General features: G+C 41.0%; 1 protein-coding gene across 1 annotated transcript in view; it reads left to right on the top strand.

The window, feature by feature from the left end:
* The window catches only part of SORCS3 (sortilin related VPS10 domain containing receptor 3), a 276,335-nt gene that overhangs the window by 202,549 nt on the left and 57,205 nt on the right, over positions 1 to 16,581 (top strand). The window contains exons 8-13 of the mRNA XM_048310943.1: positions 8,052 to 8,141; positions 10,013 to 10,192; positions 12,356 to 12,502; positions 12,946 to 13,048; positions 15,343 to 15,419; positions 15,528 to 15,619. Coding sequence (XP_048166900.1) covers positions 8,052 to 8,141; positions 10,013 to 10,192; positions 12,356 to 12,502; positions 12,946 to 13,048; positions 15,343 to 15,419; positions 15,528 to 15,619 — 689 coding nt within the window. The remainder of the gene's footprint in view (positions 1 to 8,051; positions 8,142 to 10,012; positions 10,193 to 12,355; positions 12,503 to 12,945; positions 13,049 to 15,342; positions 15,420 to 15,527; positions 15,620 to 16,581) is intronic.

The raw sequence follows: 16,581 nt of genomic DNA, 5'->3' as shown, positions 1-16,581 counted from the left end.
GCCTAGGTATCAGGAGAGGGACAAACAGTGATGAAACTCTTCAGAATGTGTGACATGAAGCCTGCTGGCACTACTACTGTTATAGTGCTGGTGACCTAAGGACATCAGTGGGACAAAGTTTACAGGGAGACGCACTGTTTTTTATGAGTAGGAACTGATAGAGTTAGGAAAGGGACAGATAAGATTTTGGGCATACTCACGAGATCCTAAGGGACTTGAGGAAGGATTTGGTCTCTGAAAATTGTTCTTCCTTTTTTTTCCCCAGCTGTAGATGTGGGTCCCCCTATAAATCTTGCTGTGTTGTGTAAACCCTTCGGTGGGTGGCTTTCCCCCCAGAGATCATACCAGTCTAGTCCAGCATGCAGTTATCACTGTCCGTATTCCTCTCTTATGCTTCTGTCTCTGTCAGCATTTGGAGACCCTCAGGGTTACGTTGGCCTTTTTGATTTGAGCTGGCTGTAAGTCAGTGCAGAGATGTGTGGATGGGTGATCAATACCAGTCTTGGTTGTTTTTATGTCTTTATTTTTTTCCAGGATGCTGCAAACTCTGCTATCCCAGCAGAGAGCAGCTGAAGTTGATCTGAATTGTAGCTCAGACTTTCAGTACTTTCCATACCAGTGACAATGCTACTGGGTATAGAAGATTCCTCAGATTTAGCAGCTGATACCTGGTTTGGGTTTGGGGGTGATGTAGGCCAAACAAATGCCTTTGGAGATGCGCCCTGTCTGATTTCTCTTTGACTGGTGGTCTCATAAGGACAAGGAACGATCCCTGTAAACTTTGTTTGAAAAGGATTGGCCTTTGACTTTAGATCCTGATCCATTTCCACTTTAAATGGGGAATGCTTTGCACCACTAACCAGAAAGGCATGCTGAGAGGCAGTACCTTATCATTTTCCAAGGCCTTTAAAGAGTGGGAACATGGGTACCACTTCCCCTTTCCATCCTGTGGCATAATTTATCAAGGTGTTTAGCTGCAGGCTGAAACACAAGAGTGTCTTGTCTCTCACCTGGCCCCTGCTGCTACTTATCCTCCTGGGAGCCTTTCTTGTCTTCTTTCTTTGCCATTTCATTTGTGATTCAGTCTCCTGGGAACTGCACATCTTCCTCTTGACTCCATATTCCTTCAGGTTGTCCTGGGACATACGAAGGTTCCATGTTCAAAAAGCTAAGTTGCTCTCTTGGTGGCCCTTTGTTTTGAGGTTGATGTGATGAAGCTAGAAAGGAGTGTGAGGGCAGCTGGGAAGAGAGAGAGGGTCTTGGCTGTGGTTTAAAATCCTCCTGAATGTGATGGGGTCTGTGGTGTTGCCATTTAGAGCAAGAGATGTGGTTACTCACATCTTGCTCATGCAGCAGTGTAGAAGCAGCTGCAGTTCTTGTAGGAACTGTAGGAATTACATGTGGAAAGTGAAAAGTTTAAGTCAAAATCCTCTTCTTTGATACTGGTCTTCTATCTGGCTCTTCTTCACCTTCTGAAGTAATTCTGAACTTAGAAGATTTCTGCCTAATTCAGGGAGTTGCACAGCAGGGCAGCACCTCAGCCTGTTCACTGGCTTGAGTGAGAAAGAAAAAACACAGAATTTCTCCAGAGGTTGTTGTGTGGTGCAGCTGAGTGGGAGTCTTAACAGTGCACATCTGAATAACTCCTCTGGCTCACAGGAGCAAACACTTCTGCCAAAATCTGTTGAACCAATTCAATCTTCTTTTACATCAGAAAAGTCTCCTTAAAACATGTGCAGATGTCAGTATTCACCCACAATCACTGATAACTTCTTACAAAACTTATGGATAATATTTCCTTTTTTGGATGCTTGATGTCTCATCAGAGTATGTACAAAAATTTCAGCTGAAGTAATTTAATGCAAAATGGCACTTACAGACTTTCTTTATATCTGAATCAAATTCTGGTTTTATCAGGATGGATATAGTTATGATAACATTTTTTTTCCCCTAGCCTCAGTAAAAAAAAAAAAAAATTATTTATAATGTTAGAATCCAGGTGGGGGGGACATTTCTCTTTGGGGTGTTATAGAGGGGGAAAAAATTTCCTGGTTCTAGAAGCTATCTATATTTAAGCTCAGCTCAGAGAAGTAGTTTAATAATATTACTGGTTGTAACTATGATTGTTTAGGAACACTTGGAAGTGCTTATGTTTAGTAGGACATGAGTGTATGTTTCAAGTTTATTGAGTATTTAAGGATAGGCTAAATGAGCATATTTGCTGAATTGAAGTCATTTATCAGGCGAGAAGACTTCAACCAACAGCCACAGCTGAGCTTATGCTAATTCATAGGGAATCCTGACCTCAGTTATCAAGTTATCAATTTAAAAACTTAAATAAGAATAAGTGCTAAATTTCCCCAGGAATAAAGGGGTTTTTATTTAATTTTTTTTTATTAACATGAGACTTCTCGGCAGTGAAACAGGATAGAGGGGAGAACTTAAACATTTATTTCCCAGTGTAGAGCCTTCTCTTTATTTTCATAGAAACTAAATACACCATGTTCAAATATAAATTTCTTTCCTCCATTTTTTCCTCCATTAACTGGGAGCCAAAGGTCTTAACAGAAATCAATCCATGCAATTTATTTTTAACTTCACCCTGCTTAGCTACGATTGATTTTTATCTTTGCGATCGATGGTAGAGAAAACGGTTTGGCGGGACAATGGAGCACTCTCCAGCTTGTAGGGGTTGGTCTGTGAGTCTTTTATTGAAGGAATCATTAAAAGCTTATTATGAAACTAATAGGATGAAGACGTTTAAATGATGAACACGATTACACCTGTTTTACTGGTGAATAATGCCTGCTACAGCTGATCTCCTCTCCCTCGTATTTAAAATGCTGGACAGCACTCCAGTGGAGGAAATTAATCCATAGAGATGAAAGAAAGTGCATCCTAGATGCTAGTTAAAAGCTCTTCTTAAAGCAAGACAGGCAATAAGTAGTTAGCTACTTTCCTATTCACTGCTGGGTGCTTTTCATCCATTTCTAGCACAGTTTTGTCTTTTCTGTGCCAAATATCACATTTGGAACTTGAGCCTAAACATCTCTTGATAAAAAACCCTATTAACATTTTCCTTTATTTATTTATTTATTTTTTATTGATTTCCTTTCTAGGGCTTTTTGTGCTGTACTTTCTTTTATCACTCTCTCTCCTCCCCTCACGTTGTCTGATTGATCAGCTGAAGATGTAAAGTATTGCCTTGGCAAACTCATATGTTTCCTCTGAAATCAAAGAGAGATTTAATGTGTACAATTATGCTCTTCTCAAGTTGGTTTCTGTGTGGGTAATGTGCATCTGCAGCTCTGATGTGGCTTGTGTTTTGGTGTAACTGTGGCACATTTTCGGCAGGAGCTGCTTTTAAAACAAATGCAATACTTTCACTCAGGATTACTCTGTCCTTTAGCTGTGTCACCTTTGCTCTGAGGGGAGAGGGAGGTGAACAGGGACTGGGCCAGTATAATAAATGCTCCTTTGTCATAGCAAATTTTCTGTGATGGATGAGATGCTCTAAAGAGTGTCATGTTTTCCAAGCCTGCTGAATTTACCGGGCAACTTGAGGGTGCTTTGTGCACAGAAACCACACAGCATGCTCCGGTATTTGCGTATTGTCCAATGACTGTGCAGAAGGCATGATATTAATGAAAATCACAGGGAAATAATTCAGACTGGATGGTACCTATCATGATGGGATTTATGCTGGGGCAGTGGAGAACCTCACTACACAGAAATATCTGGAAGATTGCTTTTCCTCGCCATGGTGGGCAATCAAGAAGGAAGAACATTACACTAGGTTAATGTTCGCCCTCATCTTCTGAACCTCTTGTGACTGGAATTGTGGTTAGACCTGGGAGACGAGGCACAACTTTTCAATCCTCATACTCACAAATCTGTGCAAGGCCTAGGCAGGGCTGTCTCTGAAGAACCCCAAAATCCCTTGCTAAGGGTGTCAGTGGAGCAGCCTGCTTGCTGAACTTGTCATAACTCTTCTGGGCTTTAATCCACATTTTGATTTGGGGGATTTTATGCCCACAAGAAGGAGAAAGGGAACCTAAAGTTATAGCAATGAGGAGGGATGCCAGGGCTCCCTATGGAGCTGGAGAACACAGATCCAGGAGGCTGCTACAATAGAATGTTCCTGAACTTTTGAGTCCTACCAGCTCATTTTATGTTGCTAGAAAGGAGGGGTACTCCACAAGCAGAGGAATCACCTCGGAAAACAAGTGAGGTGTTTATTGAAAATAACATCAACTATATGCTATTAATGACTTACTTTCAACAAGAAGTTAAAAATGTGGTTCTGCAAGCTTTTTGCTCACTTTTCTGCAAGTTCTTTGAGCAGCAGGAGGCAGATGGAGTCCTGCTTAGCCCAAGGGCATTTCTGAGATTCAGTAATTTCATGTTTGTTACATCAATACCTGCCTTACATTGGAAATTATGAGTCCCAATATCAGCCAGCCAGGAAGATGATAATGAAGCCTGATGCACAGTGATCTACAGTTCCTGACATCATCTAGGGCGTTTTTGTAGTCTGGGACCTCTTAACTCTTTCTGCTTGCCTTCAAAACTCTTTAGATATCACAGGTGTTTTTGCCTAAGAGGAACGTCAATCTAAAAAAAAAAACCACCAAAAAAGAAGCAAAACCTGCCCTTAAAGAATCATAGCCAATCATTAACATGAGAAATGGCTTTGTGTGTTCCTAGACATGTCACAGAAATTATGGAGATAAATAGATTCCATGAGAAACTTTATCTAATTCTCTGCAGTCTTGTGAGCGTATTTGCTTTCTTGTATGTTTGATGCACTCTGTCTCACTACAGGTCAGGAGGGGGAATGAGCCAACATATTCAGACTCTGAGGGCTTTTAAAGAGAAATTTCTCATGTTTCTTTTCTTAAGTGCCAGCTGATATAAGTTAGATGAGACTTTGTCTTGATACAATATGTAGAAGTACAAAACAAAAGTAGTAGCTCATGATTGGAGGGAGGAAGGAAGAGCACAGGTTAGGAAAGACAGATGTGCTTGATGGCAAACACATTTGTCCATAAGAATCATTTCCACTGGCCAGAAGCCCAATTGAACACGTAAAGTAGAAATCCAGAAAAACAGATTAATGATCCAGTCATTAGCGATGGAGGAGGAAAAAGACAAACCCAGCTAATTCTGTACTGAGCATGACAGATGAGCTCACAGCAAATAATTGGGTGACATTCATCAAATGTGAACTGAAAGGAGGCATTGGAGGGCAAAATGCTGCCATAATCTCTGGGATTTACAGTGTTGGAGCATTTGCTCATAGGAAAAGGAAAAGTTCATCAAAATAAATTAAGTTGGGCCTTCCAAAATTCATTCTGTATCACAGTGCTTGCCAAAACTTTATTGGAGGCTTGATCATTTTTTTGGAGCTGTTATAACTGTGCATGTAAATCATGCAAAGATGAGATCCTGGCTGGGAAAAGCTTACATAGCTCCTGCCAGCAGAATTGTGGGTGGCTTCATATTATCTGGCTCAGGAAGACCACAAACCTCAAAGATTTCTATTTCTAAACCCTTGTCAAGGTGACCTAGTCCAGGTAGAAGCCTGGAAGGGAGTTTAACTATTGCATACTGAACTTTTAACAGTGTTTTAATCCTGAATTTCTGCATTAAAAACGAGACAGACAAACAAACAATTAATACAAACAAACCTCTCCAGGTACCAGTTTTCAGTGGGATAAAGTGAAAAAAAACTGTGTAAAACCTTTGGAGTGTGGAAAACTTGTAATAGATCCCGTTGTGGCTCAGAAAGTGGAATTTGATCACTCCTTGATATTTTTGCCACTCTATGTTCACTGGATTAACTACAAGATTGTTGGACTGTTCCTAATCTTAATTGGTCATCACAGCATTTACAAAGTACGTAAATATTCATGTCCTCATCTACAAGTTGAAGACCATCTCAGCCCATCAGAAGAAGTGGATATTGAACCCAAGGTCTTTACCAAGTAGTCATTGGACACATTCAGTTCATGTGACAGTTGAAAATTTGGATTTTCCAGTGGAGGTCATAAATATTAAAAGAGAAGAGGGGATATTTAAATATTCCCTGTGCTATTTAGACAACATGACCTGGAAGTGTGGGATTCTTTGAGCAATGCTTGTAGAGCTGAGAGAGATAAAATTACTGCAAACATTAATTTTTGCCTTTGAGCTGGACTCAATATGAATCAACTGCACAGTCTGTTCTCTCCTGTGAAAATTTTAGTTTGATGTGGATGTATTAGACGGGAAATTTATCCTTCAGAAGTAGAACTCACTGACTTTGTTCAGCCTGCGGAAGAGACGGCTGTGGGAAGACATTAGGGCACCTTCCAGTAGCTAAAGGGGCTGCAAGAGAGCTGGAGGGGGACTTTGGACAAGGAGGAATGGTGTTGAACTGAAAGAGAACAAGGAAGAACTGGATGGTTTTTAAGGTCCCAACCCAGACCATTGTGTGATTCTATGATCCTCACAGCTGGAGAGCAGGACCTGAAATGCTCACTGCTGTGCCCGTCCCCAGTGCACTTTGCATGAAGTGAGAGTCCAGTGACTGCTGTTCTCTCCCTGTCTCTTCCACTGGCTTGTTCTGGGTCCGTAGGCAAGCTGCTTTAGATATTCATGTTTGTGTTTACCCTTGGCTTTAGCTAAAGGTTATCTGCAGAGAGTTTATTAGCTATGATATATAGGTCATTCTGATGACCTTATGTTGTGTGTGCTATAATATATATAGTTGTTTATGGTTTTTTTTTCTCTTGAGGGTTCTAAGTACAGTTATGATGACATTACAAGTAGAAATGAAAGAAAAACAGAAGGGGAAGTCTTAGTGTAGAAGCTGGCCCTATTTCTAAACCTTCCTTTCTTTCCAGTTTTTCAAACTGTCAATGGAAAAGCCTTGAGTTGATTAGATGTCAAATTTCATGACCAATAATAGGATGTCCTTCGAATGACAGCTTCTCTAGGGAAGAAAGCCACTATCTAGAGGTGATATCATTGCTGAGAATACAATTGATGCTGTAGCAATGTTCTCTGTAAGCTCATTCTCAAATATCACTGCCAGATAAAGTAAGTATATCTAGGAGAGAATCTAGGGCCTTTCTCTTAGCTTTATTGGAAACTTAAGAAGCCAACAAGTGACATTCCATATAATAGACAAGTGCTGTGTGCATTATTTTATCTTAAGACCTGCAAGACTGCCCAACCAGCAGAATGTAGGAAATTCACTGATGTAAGCCTTATTTTAGCCAGGTCTGAGATGGTTCCAGAAAGAACACCTACAGCAAGAGTGAGTGAGTCTTGACGGGTTTTAAATCCCATATTTTACAAATTATCAGTGCTAGAACTCGTTGATGCATGGCATTTTTGCATAGGCTTTAGTTCATTCAGCCCATAAAACTGCAGATTTGGATGTCTATCAGTTCCCCCCACACACATCCTTTTTCAGAGAGCGTGATTTTAGAGAAACCAGTTTCATAGTGACAAAGGGCATCTAAGAGCTTAGCTCCAGCTTTCCAAGAGCACATTTACTGTTGGCATTAAATGGTGCTAGTGTGGATCTCTGCTGTTAGTCACTGTGAAAGGTTGTTGGAAGACAATCCTGGCCTCAAAGGACTTACAGTGCAGACAAGGCTGAGAAGCAGCAGAGAAAAGAGGGATTATCTCCTACTTACAGGGGAGGAACAGAAGCACACAGAGACTTTAAATTACTTGCCCAAGGTAATTGAGTTGGACCATGTGATGAAACCAGATCCTCCTCTTCCTCCCACTCAGCACCTTTTTTCCTGAGATGTTAAAATCACACTGGATTTGAATCATAAGAGACAAAATGGAAAGTTCAATAGCACAGCTTAAGTAAATAATACTCCATCCTTCTCAAATCTGGGATTTCTTTGGAGTTACCCAGAGGCTTTTAGGGACAGCTATGCCTGTCATAAAAAAAGATATCTGAAAGAAAGTTTGTCAGGCACTTTTAAAGGTGTCATCACAGAGTGTCTCAGAAGAGTCATCACTCACTTTGTTTGGTGTTTCCATAGGTGACAACTGGTGGAAGAGCAACTTACTATGTGTCGTACAGACGGGAGCCTTTTGCACAGATTAAATTACCCAAGTACTCCCTTCCTAAGGTGAGTCTGCCATGTGTGAACATAGACATGTAGTATCTTGGGCAGCCAACTAAGTGAGGTTTGATAAGGTGAAGTGCTAGGTCCTTCACTTGGGTCACAACAACTCCACACAGTGCTACAGGCTGGGGACAGAGTGGCTGGAAAGTGGCCCAGTGGAAAAGGACCTGGGGGTACTGGTTGACAGTTCCTGAGGTGGCCAAGAAGGCAAATGGTATCTTTGTCTGTATCAAAAATATAGTTGCCACCAGGACTAGGAAAGTGACCTGTTATAATACAGATTTGTTGGTGGTCCTGATTTAGAACTGGTGCATAGTATAAAATCAGGGGTACTTTTGTAATTTAAAAATCAGAAGTACTTTAAAGCTAGGTGTCATGGAAAAGTCTTCAAGCCATGTAAAGGAGGCTTGTTTATGCTGCCCTTAGTCACTAGAATATTTTTGCTGTACAGTAATAACTATCCTGTCATCTGCAGATTAATGAACTCTGCTGGAGTTGTACATATGTGAGGCTGGCACCAGGCTAATGCAATATTTCCACTGCAAGTGGTGAAAACAGATTGAAGTCGTTGGGTGTTTTGCTTTATTTTCACGCTGTTGGAATAGGTTGGGTACCTCCTTAATCTTTAAGGAATTATAGCTGCTGGGCAAGAACAAACTTCCTGATTTAGTCTTCCTTCATTGAGGGAAATGGCAAATCTCCCACTGATTGTACTCACTGGGATAGAATTAGGCCCTCAAATGGTTTTTCTCCCCATCCCATGCCAATAGGATATGTTAGGTCTATTAGAAATAGCCCCATTTAATCAATCCCAACTTTTCATCTAGATACCTCACACAAAAGATTAAGATGCCTCCTAGGCAGGATGAGGATATTGAGCTGATCTTCCCCCAGATATTCTTTCCTGAAATCAGGTCACTCCATCCTTTGGGAGACTTCCAGAATTATGATTTCTTGATGCAGAAACAGTGCAAGGAATTAATCAAGGCCCCTTGGCACTCTAGGGAAAGTTTAAATAGATACAAATAGATAAATGGAGTCTCATATAAAAACCACAGTCATTTTGCTTCTAGCTGAACCTGTGTCAGTTTGTTCAACAGTGGTAGCAAGGATGAAGTGCTTCAACACTCATCACCACCCTGAAAGTAATTTCCATGAACCTGTTTTAAAATAATACTGAGAAAATGCACTGTCAAATCTCTCTGATATTAAGACTAAATGGGGAAACCCTTGCTAGACTTTTTGTGTCTTGGGCAGCAGCAGAAATCCAGCGAAGGTTAGTGGGTGGATTATTTGATAGCCTGTATATTGTGGGATAACTGATCTCAGATAAACTCTCAATAGGAAAGTGTGCTATTAAAAATCCCTGTCAGCAGTAGATCAAACTGATACCTATACCTCACCTTCAAATAAATGTGAACTCCAAGGTTTTTTGAAACCATCCTCTGCCAGTTGGAAGCACAAGCCCATTAGTTCAGCATGTGAATGAAAATTATCACTGCTTTTAGCCTGGTGCCATATGATGCTTAGTGGCTGTGAAGACTCCGTGCTCCAAGGCTGTGAATCTTCCATGAGTGATAAAACCGACTTTCAAATTTATAAATAAAAAATGAAACTGGATGAAATTCCTTGAAGGTACCAAAAATGAAGAAAGCAAAAACCCTTTGCCTGGGGTGTGATTATTAAAAAAATGAAATGCAGAAAAGTCACAATGCTGGTAATTTATTGGCTTGCTCTAACAGAAAGTTGTTAAACATACCTATAATTCATGCTCCATCTCCATTCCTTCATAATTCATGGTAATTACTACATGTCCCGAAGGGCAAAGAAATACAGAGATCCTAAATAACAGGCCTTTTGTCTTCTTTTAACAGGACATGCATATTATCAGCACAGATGAGAATCAGGTCTTTGCAGCTGTTCAAGAGTGGAACCAGAATGATACATATAACCTGTACATCTCAGACACCCGAGGGGTCTACTTCACCCTGGCCTTGGAAAATGTGAAAAGCAGCCGGGGACTGGAGGGGAATATCGTCATTGACCTTTATGAGGTATGTAGTAAAGGGCACCCTACAAAGAGCAGCAACTGCCTGCTAGTTCAAGCAAGTGTAAATCTCTTACCAACCTCCCAGGATCTTCATTTGTTTTGGGATCAGCCCTGTGGCGTTTCCTGGATTGGATGATGAGTTGACTCAAGTGAGAATAGATGTAGTGCATTCTGTTATGGGTACAACAACTGGTTGGGTTCAAGTCAGTGTCTAGTTAGCTGTGTGTCATTTCCAAAAGAGAAAACCATTATCCTTCTCACCGTAGTGTGGATATCCATAGAAGGACTAAACATACCTTTTCTTTCCCCTTGGACATCTAGAGACACCTGCTCGCAGGCAGGGAATCTGGACTGCGCCTTAGTGAGCACTGAACAGTTTGTGAACTATAACCAAACATTTGTAGCTGCCACTTGCCCAGAGATGACAGATGGATAACTTCTACCCCAAACTATCTTCCATTCTCATGCTTCTGCCAGGCCTGTGAGCCTTGGCCAGCAGCAGTCCATTCAGAGCAGTTCCAGTTCCTGGTTTCTTCAGAGCATTCTGGTTTTGGTGTGTTATTACTTGTTGGATGGAAGATCTCAGTGCTCAGTGCTTTGCCAGCAGCTAACAACTGATCTGTAATACTAATAGAAATGGTTGCTGGCTGATTTCTGCTGTTACACAGAGAAATGTTCTTGCAGCTACATGCAGAACTTAGGACTGTACATTTATTTATTTCAGCCAGAATAATGCTTATTTAACAACATAATCAATTTGTTTATAAAAATCAAGATAGCTTAAGTCAATGAGGGAAAATTCACAAATAACACATTGATCAGTATGAAGGACAGGGTTTATGGTTTTTTTTCACCTGGTTAAATATATTTTCCTGCCTCTGAAAAAGTATATTTCTTTGCTGTGATGAACCAGCTAAAACAAACATACTTTGTCTCCCATTCCTGGGCAAACCTGTGTATTCCCCAGTGGTTTATCATAGACTTTTCACTGTTAAATGCTAATAGATTTTCACAGGGTCATTTAAAGAGTAGTGTCACTCCAGGGGCTTTAGATAGAAGGATTTGCATTGTGACAGTTGCCAGGAAGTTGCAGATTTGCAGCAAGTTCCTTCTTCCTGTCTCACTTTCACAGCTGTGCAACAGAGACCAGACTCAACATGAAATCTTCTTGGGGATGTTTTGACAGGACCATATTCTGTTGGAATGGGTTCTGCTGACAAAAATCAAAACATTTGAAACAACTGGGTTGATTTTGTCAGAATTTGGGTGTGGAAGGAAGAGGGAGAAATCAAGTTTGCAAAACATCAGTGTCTCAGCATATTCAGGATTCCCATCTTTTGTGTTGATTTTTTTTTTTTCTGGTACACAAAAGGATCCCACACTGCTTCTGATGTGATGTGCTGCCTCCCCTGTTTTGACAATCTGTGGAGGCAGTGGGGCAGACCCCATCCTCAAGCTCACAGAACTCATGTGTGACCTGGTGCATGCTGCACCTTCAAGCCCATCATCAGCCTGTCTGCAAGAACTCAATGAAATCCCAAAGTGGGCTGTTTCCTCAGGATTTGCTCTGTGACCATTCTTGTCTTTTTCTTCTAAGGAGAGAAACTGTGAATACAAAAATGCTGCTAGCAAGGATTTTCTTGCTATTTTCTAAGTCAGTGAGAGACTTTTCTCTCTCACAGAAGAGGTAGCAGAGTTATGTAAACAACCAAGCCACCTGCAACCTTGAAAAGTCTTGTTTATAGTACAGTAGAAAAATATTTTGACAATGGATGTTTTAGGATTTTAGCCAATCACCCCCAAGGGGTGGCTGATCCTTTGCCCAATTAGACTACGATGAAAAAAGTCTATAAAAGAGTTTGTAAGATAATTAAAGAGATCAATCTTGCTGCACGGTTCCTGCCTGCTGGATCTTCTCTCCTCCTCCCTACGGCTGCGGGACACGGTGATATACCCTAGGGTATTTTTAATGAGAAACCACACGAGATCTTTCAGCTTTTCAACCATCATCAAGATGTACCATCAGTGCCATTCAGTGTTATAAGATTTGATTGAGATGGCTTCTTTGCTTTTACAGAGACCTCCCACTCCTCAGAGTGCTCAGATGGACATTGCTTCCAGCCTGTTCTTCCGATGTATTTTTTTCATCTCTCTCCCTTTTTCCTAGGTAGCAGGGATCAAAGGCATATTCCTGGCTAACAGGAAGATAGATGACCAAATCAAGACTTTCATTACCTACAACAAGGGCAGAGACTGGCGTTTGCTACAGGCACCAGACACCGATCTAAGAGGGGATCCTGTACTTTGCCAGCTGGTGAGTGGCAGATCTTTTTCAAGGCACTACTGATTCCTTCAGAGCTGCTTATTTTAGTCACTAGGTTAACAAAACTCTCCCTGTGTTTTTTCTCTTGACCTTCTGTGTGTTAAATGAATTAAGTAAATTTCTTTTTCTATAGCTTCATCACTTTTAAGGGAAAATTCTGACCTTCTTTCTTGATGTATTTCATAGAATTCAAGTCAGAATAAGAAAGTTTCTGGGGAAAGGTGCTCTAAGTCAGACTGTTGATAAAACAAGGGCAGACATGCTTGTTTGTAGTGCAGAGTTCCTGCAAAGGAACGTATGAACTATTTGTGCTAAGAACAGAGGGGTCATTTTCAGAAGGATCAGAGCATCTGTGTGCAGTCACCAGGAGTTCCTCTGATCTTTAACTTGCTGCATATTAAAGCTTCCGCCTTTTGTTTGTTTTCTGTCAACAGCCATTTTGCTCATTGCACTTGCGCCTGCAGCTCTCAGAAAATCCATATACTTCAGGGAGTATTTCCAGCAAAGAGACAGCTCCTGGGCTGCTGGTGGCAACAGGTAAGAACATAAGTGCTTCTCACCACTCACCCATACCTCCCTGGGAGCCTGAGAGTATATGAGGTATTCCCTATTGGTGTAAAACCTTTCAGCTCTGTTTCAGCAAGTGTTGAGCTAATTCACATTAACTCCCATTTGCTATGGGCTAGGAAAAGGTGTATGGCCCCAAGTTCAAAAAAGGTGTCAGGTATTTGTTGCTCTGCAATAACCCATCTGCTGGTCTCAGCCCATACTTTCAAGGTACTATTACCAAGTGGCATTACTAGGTCCTCTCATGTTGTTACAACCACTGATGGATGTGTATCTGATTGCTGCAAGTGCCATGGATGAGAATAGTACCATGGGCTACTTGAAGATGTAAATATGTTCTGCCTTTTGAGTAGCAAGCACAGAGTTGTCACAAAGTCTGTCAGGTGAAGCCTGGGCTTCATGGGTGCCTGTGTTCTGCATGGCACCTATTTTCAACCCTGTATTGCTGCAAGACCAGCAGCATTTAATCAACACTGCACGGGCTACTGGTATTGTGGGCTGCTCTGCAAAAAAGTGCTTTGGCAGGTTGTGTTGTTTCAATGACAGCCTGCTACAATACTTCATGGTGGCAGTGGCTGACCCACTGTAATTAATCTGCAGGATGGATGGTGCTACCAACCCCACTCAGCTCTGTGGGAGCTGCTGGACTAACAAAATGCTTCCGGAATGGCTGGTGCTACTGAAAGCTGGCCTCTGAAGCATGTAGGCAATTCTGTCATTTCAAACAGTCTCTTACATATGCTCAAATATGTCCAAATAGCTTAACTGTTCTTTCTAAGGCTCAGTTTATCTCCTTGGTCCTGTTCAGCATAGCAGTGGCCTGCAAGTGTGTGATGTTAGCATATTGTCAGCATGAACTTACACTATTCCAACCATTTTCATTCTCATGTCCTTCTGTGCTTCTGTGTGTTTGCCAGAACCTGAAACGGGTTCCCTTCATGACATTTATATCTCAACAAGGGAGACACCATGTGATTTCCAGTTCACTGATCCAGGCCAAATGAAGTGAGATAATTTGGTTTAAACCTCCAGATATCCCTATGCATAGCCAAGTGGAGTCATCACTCCTGGCAGGTTGCACTAGATGGATGCTTAGGAACAAGCCCGACTCATGATACTGTAATTACAAAAGCTTTTTTTTTTAACCTTTTAGGAAGCAAATAGAGGCAGCAGGATAGTGAGATTCTAGGCATTGATCTAAATTGTTAGTAAATTAGGTTCTTTTCAAGCTGCCAGTGCATGGGATGGGATGAATGCTTTCCCAGTCTAACAATTAACCTTTAAAAGGCAGAATATAATTTCTGCCTTACTACTTTGTAGATTAAAAAGCCTTACCTGTTGGGAATATACACATCTGTTTCCACTAACCAGTTTCACAACAACAGGAGCATCTCACCATGTTGCTGAATGCATTCAAGGATACGCTTTGTAATTTATTCTCACAAGTGTTGGCTGCTCAAACACTTGATTTACAGTGAGACATGTCCAGCAATGATTGGAAATTTGGACACTTGGTATAGGACAGAGGTTAGATTCTTGTAAATGGAAGAATTATGTTTTATTATGTAATTGTACAGCTGCTAAATCTTGACTTGTTTGGGAGTTACATTTTGTGAGGTTTGAATGCATGCAGCTAAAACGAGAGGGAAAGAATGAAGGAAATAACAGAACAGCTTTGCACAGACAGAACGAAGTGATAACAACCAAATTCTTGCCTTTTTACTCCCTTTCCTTGCCTCCATCTGTAAATCCCTGTTTGAAAATTTGGATTTTCCATTTTGGTGTTTAAAATATGATGATACAAAACCTATACTGCTGCTTTTAAATCAGTTTCTAACTCATGATAAGATACTGGGCTAAGACCTTTGAACTGACACAGTAGATTTATCCTCTTGAGCCTGGACATCCCTATAGACTGACCTTCTATGTGGTTGCCCATATCAGGTTTTCCTTACAGCCTCATCTTAAACAGTTGGTCACTTTTGCTGGTGTCAGGGAAGAAAATTAGGTGGGGGACAGTAAGACACTTCCTATATCCTGAGCACTGTTGAGAACACCCTTCTTGAGTTGTGCTGACTCCCAGAGCCAGAACTTTTTTGAAATAGCTTTGAAACAATTATGTGGTTAGTTGAATTCCATGATGGTAACAGGAGAGTTTCAACCTATTTAAATTTCTAATTTTCCAGCATTAAATGTCAGAAATTTAATTAACATTTTCATTAGTGTGTTCATCCATACAGGAATGTCTGACACTTGTGTTACAGGCAATATTGGCTCTGAACTTTCCTACACGGATGTTGGTGTGTTCATCTCTTCTGATGGTGGCAATTCCTGGAGACAGGTATGTTTTTCACAGCGAAGGAGAGCATGGAGCCTTTTGCTATTCTTCTTCTGCCTCTTCTCTTCCCAGTGGAGTGGGGCACTCATGCAGTACCTCATTTGTTTGCAGGTCTTCGATGAGGAATACAACGTTTGGTTTCTGGACTGGGGAGGGGCACTAGTGGCCATGAAACACACGTCAGTGCCCATCTGGCACATGTGGTAAGGAAACATTACTTTGAGAAGGTGCCAGTGTCTATAAAATGAGTAGATGAAGTCATTCTTATCTATATTTTACCATCAATGTGGTTTTATTGATGAATATAATGATTATTGCACCATTTTATAAATATAATGGCTCCGTACATAATCATCTACATGTATGAATTACTCTTTGCACTGGTAATGTACTGTGAGCCTCCAGGTGGGGTTTCTTTCCTACACACACACATATACTAAGTAATAGGCCAACCTTTGGGCTTCAGGTATTTCTGAGAGGCTGTGTCTCTCGTTTCTACATTTTGTTTACAGAATTTAACATTAATCTGATAAGACAGATAAAGGGAGGGAGAGGAGAGGGCAGTAGGTGTAGATGAGGACAACAGAGATATGTTGCTAACTCCTCTAGTATTTGACTATCGGTTTCCAGAGATATTGTAGTGGCAACTGATTAGAGTTGGAGGTGAAATAGGGCAAAATGATTTCTCAGCTGAAGACACTGTTTTGCTATAAATGGGTTATAACAATCTAAGCACTAAAGATACTGCTCAAAATTAGCCTCTTCTTAGCTCTTGCCCCTCTGACTCCTGCACCAGTTAAACATTCTAAAATTCAGAACTAACGCTGTTTACAGAAAATGGGTGTGTTCATTGCTGGGTAGGTCAGTCCATTAGACATGCCCCTTCAGTCTCGGGGCTTGATTGAAAGAGGCGCATGTCTAATGGACTGACCTACCCAGCATCTGATGCTGTTCAGAAGTGAATTAGAAATAGCTTTCAGAGACAAGATGTTTTCCTGTCTACAATACTGAGTTGTCTCTTAGCTTGATGGTGCTAAGCACATGTCTATTACTTTTCATGCAGAACAGGAAATGTGGTCTTCAGTCAAATAGAAAAAAAAAGCAATGGTGTTTGGCAGCAGTGATGAGGTGTTAAGGTCTCCTCTACCTGAGTTACTATTGTACA

The sequence above is a fragment of the Corvus hawaiiensis genome, chromosome 8, assembly GCF_020740725.1.
Source record: "Corvus hawaiiensis isolate bCorHaw1 chromosome 8, bCorHaw1.pri.cur, whole genome shotgun sequence".
Lineage (NCBI taxonomy): Eukaryota > Metazoa > Chordata > Aves > Passeriformes > Corvidae > Corvus > Corvus hawaiiensis.
Note: the sequence above shows the minus strand (reverse complement) of the source record. Positions and strands in the feature narration are given on the sequence as shown.